The 13,917-nt window shown below is 45.5% G+C and overlaps 1 protein-coding gene across 2 annotated transcripts in view; it reads right to left on the bottom strand.

The window, feature by feature from the left end:
* Positions 1–13,917, bottom strand: part of Dus3 (Dihydrouridine synthase 3) — a 99,086-nt gene that overhangs the window by 57,640 nt on the left and 27,529 nt on the right. For both annotated transcript variants that reach the window (XR_012826231.1, XM_075682642.1), the window contains exon 5: positions 6,157–6,198. Coding sequence is in view for 1 of the 2 variants with exons in the window: in XM_075682642.1 (XP_075538757.1) it covers positions 6,157–6,198 (42 nt within the window). In the remaining variant the exon portion in view is untranslated. The remainder of the gene's footprint in view (positions 1–6,156; positions 6,199–13,917) is intronic.

Raw genomic sequence — 13,917 nt, 5'->3', positions numbered from 1 at the left:
GGGGATATGAAATGTGATAAAGGTATTCGAACCCTTCAGATTCAATTTTCTCATATGCGAGATTTCTGGAATGGTACTTAAGCAAAAATAACGTACAGCGCGAAGGACAAGGACTGCGAAGACGACATACACAGCGCTGTACGTTATTTTTGATCATGAATTACCAACTAGCTCAAGCAACCACCCTGGTACTTAAGCAGTGCACATTGACGCAGTATTTCCCTTTAGCGTCCCTTTAAGAAATACTGCGTCCCGTGACAATTGCCCCTTCATACTCTTGATATGTTTCATCACAATAGTTCATGTATGCTTTGCCGCATAACACTGCTATACTGAGGCGAAGCTGACTTGCCTCGGGAATCAGCATTGCGCAACGCCTCCTATGAGGAAAGCTTTTATTTTTCCGGGGGGGGGGGGGGGGGGGGGCTGGAGCCCGACCACCTTTTCGAACCCCATATATAAATATATATATATGCGAATTTGTTACAGCCATCCCAATCACTCCTTTTTTTTTTTTACATATACTGTTAATACCGTTTCATGTATTCCCTGATGAGGGCCGTAGCCCGGTTGACATGTGGAAAATAAAGCATCGTTTTTTCCATGACGATGATGATGACTGAAGTTTATTGGCGCAAGGGTATCTAAGGCCAAAGAGTGCCAGGACATGTGTTTTGATTTAGCAAAATTGTGAGTTTAGACTATGACTTAAAATAAAGGCTGCATAGAGGCCTACACGTAAGATAGATCTATAGATATTAGTGCATCAGTTCTAAAATGATTACTAAAATAAATATAAAGCCTTAAACGCATTAGCTACAGGCACACACGTTAAATTATTGTGGGTTGTCCGAGTCCCTTGCTGTACAATTCTTGCTTACAAAGAAGTGCGAGAGCTCGGACACACTTTTGTGCATCAGATTGTACCTCACCTGTGAGGCACAATCTGATGGTTAGTATGGAATGAGATGATGTCTAGAAAGTTGACTAGTGCAAGATAATTAAGCACTCTTTTAAAGTTAAAAAGTGTGTCCTCTGATAAGAACATCGAGGGATAGGGGTCCTTTTTCCACAAATTGTATCACAGCCACTCTTCCTTTGCTATATCCCGTCTCACGCCAGCGCATCGCATATTCCCACGCATTGACCACCAACTCAAAGTCGAACCCATCTTTGCTGGCACAAACCTCTTCTTTCATTTGCCGCTCGTTCTAGCCATCCGTCAATGGAATCTTCTGCCTGGCACCATTGCATCTGTCATTGATTACGAAGCGTTTGTAACCAGCCTGAAATGTCACCTTGAGCTGTAACCTTCATTCTTCCCCTCTCCTCACTTCATACATGTGTGTATATATATAACGCTACTCTCTGTAACAATTGAATGTTTGTTGATTATTGTTGATATGTATCTTTATATTTGGTTTTTCTCTTCAACATGCTGTTAATGGTGAGCGACTTCTGTACACATCATAGCACTGCGTTGCTTTGTACTAACTGTTGTTCCCCCCCTATGTAATGCCTGCTGGGCCTTTAGGGTATTTGAATAAATAAATAAATGTGGTGTAGGTAGAGTTCCCTAAAATGAGCTACTTGCTCTAGGTGAAGTTCAGGACATTGAATGAGGACATGTAGGACGGTTAGGTTCCCACCACAGTGTATGCACACACGTCGGTGGGTCAGTTGCAGTCAAGCGGTACTGTATTTGTGTGTGCCATAAGTGTGTCCTATTCTGAGTCGTGCCAGGGTGACTTCGGTGTGTCTATCAAGCTTCAGTGGGAAATATTTGGTTAACTGCGGTTTAAGCACATGCAGCTTATTTTCAACTTCTTTGTCCCATTCAGCTTGCCAATGATTACAGAGCACCTTTCGTACCGCAGGTTTCATGCCTACCCCAGGTACTCCGATTACATCAATTGTATTGCAATGAGCCACTTGTCCAGCATTTCTGTGTGCCATTTCAGTGCCTGCGATCCCAGAGGGGCTGACACGCAGCATACAACAAGAGCAAGGTTTTGTTTATATACTACATGAGTGTGTTTAAGGTGATTGTTTAATACAGAGTTTCGGCTTGCTTTGCCACAGGACAGGGCTGTGACAATGCTTAAATAATCTGTGTATATTATGGACTTTTGTATCTTGTGCTGTACTATGTACTCAACAGTGATCAGCATACCGTACGCTTCCGCTGTAATGATGCTGCTATGGTTACGCAAGGTTTTAGAGTTGGAGAAGTTTGGGCCATGGGCTGCACACGATACTGAAGTTGCAGACTTTGAAGCATCAGTGAAAAATGCCATAGATCTATACTTGTCTTCAAGGGCCAAGAAATGTTGCTGGATGAGGGCACTTGGACAACTGTTTTTGTTAAGCTCTGTAAAGGACAAGTCACAGGTGACTGGACATTGCTCCCAAGGTGGGATGGGTTCAGCATAGTCGCTTTCCTGCAGATCTGTGAAAACTATTGCGAGTTCTTCCGCAACAGAGTTTACTGCTAACGGGAATGGTGGGGCGTGTGAAGGCCGGTTTAAATACAATTGATTTGTGGACTGATCATTTATAAGTGCTTTGCATGTTGTTTTAGCATTGTGATTCTTATTGCACAGGTGACTCTGAGATACGTACACTGATAATCCAGTGGCCACTGATACGACTCTGCATAGGGGCTTTGGACAGGGCTCATACGAAAGGCACCAAGTGCTAGGCGGATACCTAAGTGATAGATAGGATCGAGTAGCTTAAGTGTTGTCTTTGAAGCTCACTGGTAAACAATACATCCATAGTCTATACGTGACAACACAAGGCTTTTAAAAAGGGATAGGAGACAACACCTATTTGTTCCCCACAACTGGTGAGATAAAATCTTTAAACGGTTCATAATTTTAAGCCATTGCAGCTTCAACTGTTTTATATGCTGCATGAAGCTTACCATATTTACACGATTGTAAGTCGACCTCTTCTTTAAAATTTGAAAATCTGAAGTGGGGGGGAGGGGGGGGAGGGTCGACTTACAGTCAAAACCAAAACATGGCACTGCAAAAAAAAAAAAAAAAAAACGAGACCAACGGGATATCAGGCGAGCTACAACGTAGTTCCAATTTTATGTTTGCTCTACGGCTCCACCCGTAGCTTTCCGCTATCCCGCGTGTTTGTTCGCTTTTCGGAAGGGTATTTCACGGTTAATTGGGATGCCTGTATATATTTAAGACCTTTGGATGCAAGGGACGACGTTTCCATTCCAAATAAATGTTTAACTTATTGGAAGAGTTTCTCCTTTTTTTTTCATGAGTCATTAGCATTGTCTGCTGGATAGAGAAGCGATATTCAAACACATCATTTATGTGCATTTCACATGCCATTGATAAAAGACTTAGCCGAAGGGGTCACTAAGGTCTGCAGGTTTTTTTCAGGGTCAAAAAGCAAGCAAAGCAATTTGAAATGAGGTGAACATACAGCAACATATTCATTCTCTAAGCATAGGCTACCAATACCTCTAGAAGTAATTGTTAATTGGCTACCTCCTCATCTTTCAAAGATATAATAGACTTCGTCCTGTGTATATATTTAAATATATTGTGTATGTGCAGGGTGTTTACAGTGGAAAGTTAAAACATTGTTGAATGTGAGAAATACCCAAGTGAGAAAATACGCATGAGCCAGCCGCCCCTGATGCTTCTAATGCACTAATCATCCTACTGTGAGGACTTGAAGAAATCAAGCAAAATTAGGAATTGGAAGTCGTGCATGTCCACGCCAAGAATGATGCAGTAAGCTATTGGCCCCAATAAAATTTTTGGTGAAAAGGTAGAGACAAGTCAAAAGAAACCTCAAATGATGTGGGTGACAAAACTCTGGTAATGACATTTTAGGTGGGGTGGGGGGGGGGGGGGAGTAGGTATCAGCATCGCCCCGGGGGGCTCAGCCTCCCCCGGAAAACTGCAGAGGGACTTGGGCCCCGGAGTCACCCCGTAGTCGGCGTCTATGCAACGCCTCATGCTTTCTGAGCTTCGAAGCCCATTGCCAAGAATTACAGAGACGAAGCCAGCGCCATTGCTGACAGCAGCAAACTCTTTCAATGAAAAATGCGGCCCCGAACAATAAGAAGCTTTGTAGTGAACATGAAAACAGCTAGGCCTAGCGTTGCCGCGGTGGTGGCTACTGCTTCCAGCGGATCCATATGTGAAAGTGCCGTTTCAAAGTGGCGGTGGTGGCTTTGACTAATGTCATTTCGGCTCTACGGTTACGGCAAAAAGTCCGGGAAATCGGACAGCGAAACATGGGCTTTTGCGTCGGAAATTTCAGACGTTCTTATAATTTTTTTATTTGTTTATTTATTTATTTATTTATTTGGCAATTCGGTTCTGTGGAATCCTGCTGATGGAGGAAGTATCATGAAAAGGGAAAAAATTTCATGAACCCGAATGTAGCACGAAACTACAAAGGAAACCCATGGGGGTTTCTCAGAAAGAACGCCTTGCAGCTGGGGAAAAAATATGTCCTGGTCTGGGATTCAAATCCAGGACCAATGCCTTTCTGGGGCGGTCACTCTCGCGCTGCAATCAGCTAGTCTCCTGGTCAGCTCAGATGGTAGAGTGGCCGCCCTGGAAAGGCATAGATTCCGGGTTCCAATCCCGGACCAGGACGAATTTTTCCCCAACTGCGAGGCGCTCTTTCTGAGAAACCCCCAGGGGTTTCCTTTGTAGTTTCATGCTACATTCAGGTGGATAATAGTTTTCTCTTTCATTTATTTATTTATTTATATCTTCATGGTACAGTTGTACATTTCAGAGGGGTGGGGCAAATATACATACAAAGGCAAATAACACATACTTGATTACCTATAGATACAAAATGCAAATAAGTAAAAGACTCAAATAAAAGATCAACATCATGGTAAGAACGGTAAACAAAAACATGCCAAGCATAACAAAATACATGGCGTAGCTTACAAATAAATAATTTGCATAACATATAGAAAGAACATATATGATATAAAAAACCAGGCATAACTCAAGAAATATAGCATAGCAGCAGTTATACAGAACCACCTAAATTGCAACATTAATTATCAAATAAATCTTTTGAAGTGTTGTCTTAGAGTTAGCAGTGCCAGTTATGCTTTTATGCTTGTAGGTGATGTGGGTAAGTTATTTCAATCTTTGCTTATTCGGGGAAGAGATGAATATGAAAAGCCAGTGGTGCTGCAGTGTGGAATGTTTACCTTCTCATGGTGGTTAATGTGGGATGAAATATATGGCGGCAGTTGAACATAAACGTAAATATGAGCTGCGGTAGTAGCTTTTATGGAAATGACATAGGCGAGATAGTTTTCTGCGGGCTAGTAAGAGTGGAAGGTGTAGGAGAGCTTGTGGGGATGCGCGAATCTCGCGTGTCCCCAAATATCTTGTTTTCCCCCATCTCCTGCAATCCCGCTTCGCCGCGTGGCCTGCGTGACGCCTGCGGCGGTCAATGTGGTTGAAGCGCAGCACGAGAGATGGTGCGAGTGTTGCGCTGCTACCGGCGGGGTTACTTGGGTGTGGGAGCGGAAGGCGCTCTCTCTTGGATTCGGGACAGCAAGCGGTACGGATGTGCCATGCCGCGCGTGCGCCGACCCATGCTTCTGCAAGACCGTCTCGCGTGGCCGCCTTAGAATGCGCCACCGTTCGGGTGACAGTACGCGCGAACGACCAGGCGTTGGGATCCAGCATGGGGCGAACACATTCGCTCGCTATCCGGTCGCGGCGAGTCGGACTTCTAGATTTGTCGCGCGCCCATCGGTATGTTTTGTGGATAGCAATTCGGCTAGCAGGCATTGATCTATGAAAGGTGCAATAAATGCCCTTGTGATTGTTTGCGCTACTGTGTTGTCGTTCCTTTGTCCCAAGAGTATGGGTGGGAGGAGAACCCTACAAGCTTTAATGTTAGTAATACTCGCATTTCTTTCATAGTTGTTGAAACCGGCTGAGCGATCGTGTATTGCCTCAAGGGACTGTATGAGGGTGTCATGTCCAGGGTTCCATACTGACAATGCGTACTCAAGCATACCCAAGCATTGACTCTATGGGGTACGCGGTAGTGCCGTGAAGGCGTCCGAAAAGTAGAGCGTCTAGAAAATCAACCGTTGACTTACATAAAGAAACAATCTAAGTTCCTGCTTACCGTAGTTAAGGGGGCCAAGTAGAGCTTTCCTCTGAAGTCCACCTGCAGATGAAGGCATGAGATCACTGGAAATCCACAAACATGGCACGCTGCATAGGCACTGTGTGCCTACAGCAAGTAGAAGTCCAAGGGCATGTCTTCAGAGAACAGCAGCTATTATTTTACTGTTACATTTAGCTTGGAGTTTAATTTCTAGATAAACTTACAAGTTTTAAATTGTTAGCATTCTTAGGATACTTCACACACTTTCATGGGGCCTAGTATCAACCGTAACATTATAACCAAGCGCCCCCCCGTATGATGAAAGATAATCAAAGAAAGTTTGCAGGGGGGCCCTTGCTCGGTCGTGGATCGAAATTTAAGGGCTGTTGGCCCCGGATCCAGCAACCAGCGAGTTAGGCCTACACTGTCTCCCAGTGATTGCAGGCTCGCCCAGCTTGCTCGTCTGCTTCCATCGATGTTGATAAAATGAAATATATTGCAATTTAAGCACAATATAATTGTGTACATGTTATGCTGACCAACATAGGCACTTTATTATGAGATAGATGCAGTCATGCTGCAAGCGCCAATCATTGTATGCGGCAAGTTGGACTCTGACACGTCATATGACGGATCACATGCAAAATCGCACCATGTGTCTCGAGCTTAATTCACATGTGACACTTTGCACGTTTGACCAAAATGGCGACTGACGAAGGCTCAGGCTATGCAGCATGGATGAAAGAAACAAAATAGGAGAGGCCTTAATGTCACGTTTTTGAAGCCGGAAATGCAGCCATGTTGGTGTGACGTCTCCCTTTGCGCCTCCAATTAGCTAGGCGGAGCATATAGAAAGCAAGCTTATGGCGAGCTTTGAACTTGCGTTGCTACGAACCGTCGGAAGTGTGTGCTGACGACATGCATCAAAACCAAGCCTATGAAACTTCTGTTGCAGTTTTAGTGAAGCAGGCATGCTCCTATGCGTTTCGGTGGCACATTGAAGAAGACGACAAAAATTCACGCAGTTATTGCTCTGTAGCTGGATCACACTCACGCACACATAGCAAAAACAAAACTTTCAGGCTTACACACCACACTCCAAAGTCAGCTTGTCTCGTGAACAGTATGTGCTGTGAGAAAGACACAGGCTGAAAAATCTTATCTCACTTTTCAGAGGCAGAGAACGGCAGCAAGAGCTTTAGGAGTGCAGTTGCTATGGGAACGTTGATGTTTCGCATACCAGTCTCAGTGCTCCTTCGCAAAAAACACCACGTGACTTTTGCCACACTCTCTTCAACATGGCTGGGGCTTTCCTTCCTCCGTGGTAGACAGATACCTGGCTCTGGCTATTGTGAACTATTGCATTGGCAGTGCGGCTAAACAATAAATTTCTTTCTCACTTAATTGAATCATTTTATGTAATCTAATATGCAATTTCGTAAAAACATGACAAAGAAAAACTCTAGCCAAGTAGACCAGCAAAAATGCATGAAGTGGTGAACAGGGTGAAGAAAGGAAAGCGGCGCTTGCTATGTAGTTGGTGCCAATTTCGAACCACGCGAATGTGGAGGGGGGGGGGGGCGCTTTCACGGGTAGGAGCACTTGCTCAGAATTTTACAATATGTATATTTCCATCTATGTATGTTCATATCTAATGTTCACTCTACAAAACACTAATTAGACCGAAGCTAGAATACGCGTCATCTGTCTGGGACCCTGGTCAAAAAACACTAGCAGATACCATTGAGTCAGTTCAGAACAGGTCAGCACGTTTCATCCTTTCTAATTATTCCCGCACATCTAGCATTTCATTAATGAAGTCAAACCTTGGCCTTATTAACTTGCACATTCGAAGAAAAATTTCCTGTCTCTGCCTTTTTCAAAAAATCTTTTACCAAAAGAGCTCGCTTAAACAAGACTTAATTTCAGAGCCTTCGTACATGTCGTCGTGTCTTGATCATCGGTTTAAAGCGTTCATTCCTTTCTGTCCCACAAATGTTTTCTCTGACTCATTTCTGCCGAAAACCAGCGCCGGGTGGAACCGCCTTCCCCCATCCATCGCCTGCATCGAGGAGGCATCATCTTTCAAGACTGCAATAACTGATTATGTTTTGAATTTATCACCTTAATACTAATAATTGTTTGAGCATGTATTTTTTATTATTATTATAGTACCCACCCCCTCTGTAACGCCCTTTGGGTCCTGACGGTATTGTAAATAAATCATTCTCCCGCCTACCTGGGTCGCCGAGTGGCTTGCGATCAAATGAGAGGCAGATCTGGCTGCTGTACTGAGGGAACAGGGTGCGAAACTAACTGCCAGAATGACTTGGGTCACTGCATAATATGGAAATGTCAGAATGACTTGGGTCACTGAGTAATATGGAAATGTGTGCATATGTACTGCTCTTCAACAAACCTCTTTCATGCTGACATGGGTCAGAGTAGATGCGGGGCTGGGTGGTTACCGAGAAGAAGTAGTTTAATGATTGGAAAATGTAGAGAGGTCGGCTGGAAACACAGAATAGAACACAGACGATAGGATGAGTGGGTACCACTGTTGGAAGGAAACCCTTGATGCTGACTTGGAGCACTGGGTGTGTGCCATCTTGGCCTGTGCTGGTCTCCAATGGACCTCTTTGATGCCAGCTTGGGTCGCTGGGTGCATGCCAATTAGCGTGTGCTGCTTTTCAATGAGCGTCTCGGATGCCAATTTGGGTAACCAGGTACATCAAAACCTCGATCCTGAAATTTCAGTTCACTCGAAGAAATTGAATAGCCCACGCGGCTCTATCCAGACAATTTGTAGTTTCCGGCCCACAGTGATGTGCGGCTCATAGTTAGGGTGCTACATACAGTCGCCGACCAATTTTCCAGACATTGCAGGGAACGCAAAATAGTCTAAAAAACTCGTTCAGCCAAGAAAACAAGATTTATTAGGCTTAGAGCGGCCTAAAAAGATATCTAATAATGCCCACCCTCATACTGCGCTTGGGGATGATCAGATTTGCTTGGATTTGCAGAAGAGTGATGTCGCTTCCATATACAGTCTACAAGAGCGTCACCTCATTGGCGATCTCTGCCAATGGAGTTCACCATCGGCGCCTACATACCTCCTAGACAACGACTTGACCTCTCCCACCTATCGACTGTGTTACAAGGTTCTCTAGGCCCTCATGTTCTTATTGGAGACTTCAATGCTCACCATCCTTTCTGAGTAAATGTTGCAATGAACTGTCGTGGTAGGAACTTGATGGATTTTACAGACACTGAAAGTCTGACACACATCAACGGTGGGTCTCCCACCTATATCTGCAGCACTTCTTACGGCAGTTGCTTAGACCTCACTACAGTGAAACCTCGTTAAACCGTAGTTGGCGGGAGCTCGGAAAGAGTACGCACTAAACGGTAGTACTGTTTAACCGAAATAGCATGAAATTGCCCACTTACCTGTCGAAAACGGAACTCAGAGAGTGTGCGATGAAAGGGAAAAAAAAACATGCAGTATTTATTCACTTCGCGCGAAAAAATGTTATTTTCGTTTGATGCCACGGTGGCCTAGCACGACGACAGCGGGCTCAAACTTACTGAAGCTGCGTGCCAGCTTTTCAGCCAGCCTTCTGAGCAAGCACTCGCATGGCAGATTCCTTATTGGCATTATGTATTCTCCATGCACGGGCGCAGTAGTGCTGCAGAACTCCTGGGGCGCCTTTTTCATTGCCAGGTGCCGCAGTTCGGAATACTTTTAATTGGGAATAGTTACATTATCGCGCCCCTGTTCTCGTCGCAATGATAGCGTTGATGAGGTTGACGTGACGCGCAGCTTCTACCACTGTAGGGCCTGAATCGCCTGTGCTGTCGCTTTCCGTGTCGTCCTCATCACTGTCGCCAGTCGACACTTCAGCAGCAACAGAGGCAATGATGGCAAAAAGTCGAACCTCGAAGCCGACCTCTCTTCGCGGTTCTAGCAGTGCTGCCGAGCAACTTCTTTGCATTCCAAATGCCACATGCTGTAGTCAACAGCAGATCCCTGTCGCGTGCCAGCGCCGACTTCTTCGGCTCACGTTCGATAGCACGGACGATGTCTAATTTTTCTTCTATGCTGAACAACCGGCGTCTTTTTTATCCGAGCTACGGCAAGACGCGAGTCCTCGCTTGCGCGACGCCACGACGCTCTCTGCCACGGCATCGAAATGATGTTGATGTTGATGTGGCTTCACGCGCAAACGCACAGGGCGCTTGGGGGCCATTGTTCCGATCTCTGAGACTTGTTGTTCTGCCGGGCCGCCCGATGGAGACGACACACCGCCGTGTTTGCACAACGAAAAATGGAAATGCTACGTTTTAACTGATGCATACACAATAAGCTGGTACAGTTTATGCGGATACAAAACACATTATGTTCAATGGCCACTGAGTCGGGGATTTGACTTTACTATTTTTAAAACAAAACTGCTCTTTAAGCGTGTACGGTTTAACGAGGTTTTACTGTATTACGTCTCAGAGCCTTCTGCCCTCTGTCAGTTGGTACTCGGACATAGAAACGCATGGGAGCGATCATATACCAACATATGTGCAGATGAAGTGGTTTGTGCAATGAACTGCATTTGCTGTACACTGAACTGATTGGTCCACATTCACTACATGCATAGATGAGTATTGCGGAGACATCACCTCACCATCTGACATAGAGGACATTACTGTATCGTCAGTGCAGAAGACAACAAAGTTTATAAGTGCACCTACATCAAGAACGACAACTGTATTGAGTATGAACAGCTCTGCGCGATCCGTCGTCGAGTGGAAAGGAAGTGTAGGTGAACTAAATCTTTGGCAGACGTCTTATGTCGATGAGCTCAAAAAAAAATACGGTGTCACCTTAAAAAAATCGGAAAGCAACGATGGAGGACAATCTGTTTGTTGGTGGATCCTAGAAAGACACTTTCTAGGATCTGGCATATAGCACAAAGACTTCGTGCTCCTCCTCAGCAAAAACATCCTTTTCGTGCTCTAGCACTTCACTAATCTGTGACAGAAGTGCAGGCCACCGAGGACTTCTGTAAGAGATAGAGTACAGATATGTCAACATGTCTCACATTGGATCGACCCGCACCACCCCCTAAAGATGCTCGTCTTGACCTTCTTTTCATGATGCCGGAAGTCGACGCTGCACTTACAGCTTTAAAGCGATCCGCTGCACCTGGACCTGATGGTATGTCATACACTGCTCTGTGCCACCTTGGTGTGGAATTATGGAAAGTCCTGTTGTCGCACTATAACGCAACGTGGTTGTCTAGTACAGTTCTGAAGCAGTGGAAAACCAGCCGTTTGGTGGCCCTCCTAAAGCCAGGAAAAGCGCCTTATGAACTGTCATCTTACCGACCAATGCCTTTAGCTAGCTGTGCTGGTAAGGTGATGGAACAGAAGGTGCTAACTAGATTAGAGCGGTTTATGGAAAAGAATGAGCTTTATCCTGAAATTATGACCAAATTTAGATGTGGACGGGTCATTAGACATGGACGGGTCATGATAAAACATGAAAAAAGGAGGTGCCAACTTATAGAAGCAGTTTTCCTAAATATCAAAGGTGCCTATGACAATGTACTGCATGAAGCCATTCTTGATGCCCTCATTAATTTCGGCATCGGCGGCCGTCTCTACATGTGGATTGTAGGCTACCTAGATGATTGCATAGTCTTCATGTCCACGAATGATGCGAAACGAGAAGGCAGGTTGTTGTGTGCGGAGTGCCTCAAGGAGGAGTGCTCAGCCTGACGCTTTTTTTTTTCAATGTTGCCCTTATGGGCCTTGCACAAGATAATTCGTGATACAGTATGCACCAGTACCTATGCCGATGACATATGCATATGGGTGTCCGAAGTCACGCGACTGCAACTCTCTGCAAGATTACAGTGAGCTGTTTCCTTAGCGTCTCGATACCTACAGTGCCAAGGACTGCAAATGGCCACATATAAGTGTGCTGCAATAGCGTTCACACGAAAGATTATCTGTCGGTATCCGATTATTATGAATGGCAATGTCATTCCATATGTTACCCACCATAGTACCTGGGCATTGTCATTGATCATGGTGTTTCATGGTCGAAGCATATAGCAATGTTACAGAAGAAATTAACTGGACTTGCTCAAGATTTTCGCTTTCTGGCCGTTATGAAGTGAGGCACACCAGAGCATTCGCTACTCCAGCTGTACCAGGCTCTCTACGTAGGCTACATTCGGTATAGCCTGCCAGTTTTATCAGGTATGAGCTCGTCATGTTTCCGTATGCTGGAAAGTGCTCAGGCACAGATGCTCTTCAGCATCCCAAAGGACCAGCCGCCAGGACTACTCACGGTCAAAGTCTTGGTCACGTACAGACCAGCAACGGAAGCGTTCCCGCTCCAGGTCTCACTCCTGCTTGCGGAACCAACAAGGAGGGACCCGGAATCTCAGCGGACCTGCTGTACCAGGATCACAAATGGTGAGCTGGTCAGCATGGCTTTTCCCCTCTCACACAGTCCACCAAGACAACACCCTGTCATCGCGTTTACACACAGCACCAACCCCCACGATTCTTCACCCATAAACAATACTGATGTTCAACTGCAAATCCTAGCTGAACTAAAGGCCATCAGAGAAGAAAACAAACACCTTCATGAAGAAAACAACAAACTTCACACGCAGATTGCAGAACTATACGCCACTCGTACTGCCACTCAGCATTCCACACCAATAACCGCACCCTCATGCCATCATCTTCGAAACGTTCTGAACCCATGATTCTTGTGGAATCAGCAAAACCGAGAGGAATCGCACAAGTCGAGGAGAAAGTTGATGTACTGCAACGGCAGCTTCTAGCAATGCAACAAGGCATCCAGCAACTGGCAAGTGTTATTGAAGAAACATGGCTCGCAAAAGATCAGCGACGCAAGAAAGTTAGAACACTAGTACAACAGGAAGTCGAGCGGGGACACCCTGCCGATCCACTCGTCAGCCAGGACGAATAGTAAAACCAACCACAGGAATGAAAACCCACTCATAATCTGGCAATGGAATTGTCGCAGCTACAAACGCAAGCAAGGGTCACTGAGACAGTACATAAGTAACGCCAAAACGACACCAAGCGTAATCGCACTACAGGAAACAGGCACACACCCAACTCAAGCTGGCTACAACACACATACCACCACGCCTGAAAGCCACGTGGCCACATTTACAGCTAAAACGCTCACAACCACACATCACACAATAGACGGCAGTGATATCGATCATAACCTAATTGAGATCCTGCCACTCCAACGAGGCCGAAAGAGCCTTTTCATACTGAATATATACAGCCCACCCAAGCAGAAGCAGGCCAAGTTCGACTACTTGATCACTAAAGCGATTGGCATAGCCAAAAATAATAGTCTGCTGATTGTAGGCGACTTCAACGCGGCTCACCAGGCATGGGGCTACACGATAGCTACATCAAAAGGCACTGCACTCCAGTACACGATACAGCAGCACCGTCTCACCATCCTCACAGACCCTGCATACCCCACACGTCTAGGAAACAGAGATACATGCCTTAACCTCACCCTCACTAAAGGGATACAACAAGCTGCCTGGCACAACACGGAGGAAACTCTGGGCAGTGACCACTACATACTTGTCACCACATTGAATGTTACGCATGCACGCCACCCGATAAAAAAGACAACACTCACAGATTGGACAGCTTTTCGCAAAGAGCGAGTGGATGACTCCTCAACGGGTATTACGGATCTCGAGCAGTGGC

The sequence above is a fragment of the Dermacentor variabilis genome, chromosome 2, assembly GCF_050947875.1.
Source record: "Dermacentor variabilis isolate Ectoservices chromosome 2, ASM5094787v1, whole genome shotgun sequence".
NCBI classification, from domain to species: domain Eukaryota; kingdom Metazoa; phylum Arthropoda; class Arachnida; order Ixodida; family Ixodidae; genus Dermacentor; species Dermacentor variabilis.
Note: the sequence above shows the minus strand (reverse complement) of the source record. Positions and strands in the feature narration are given on the sequence as shown.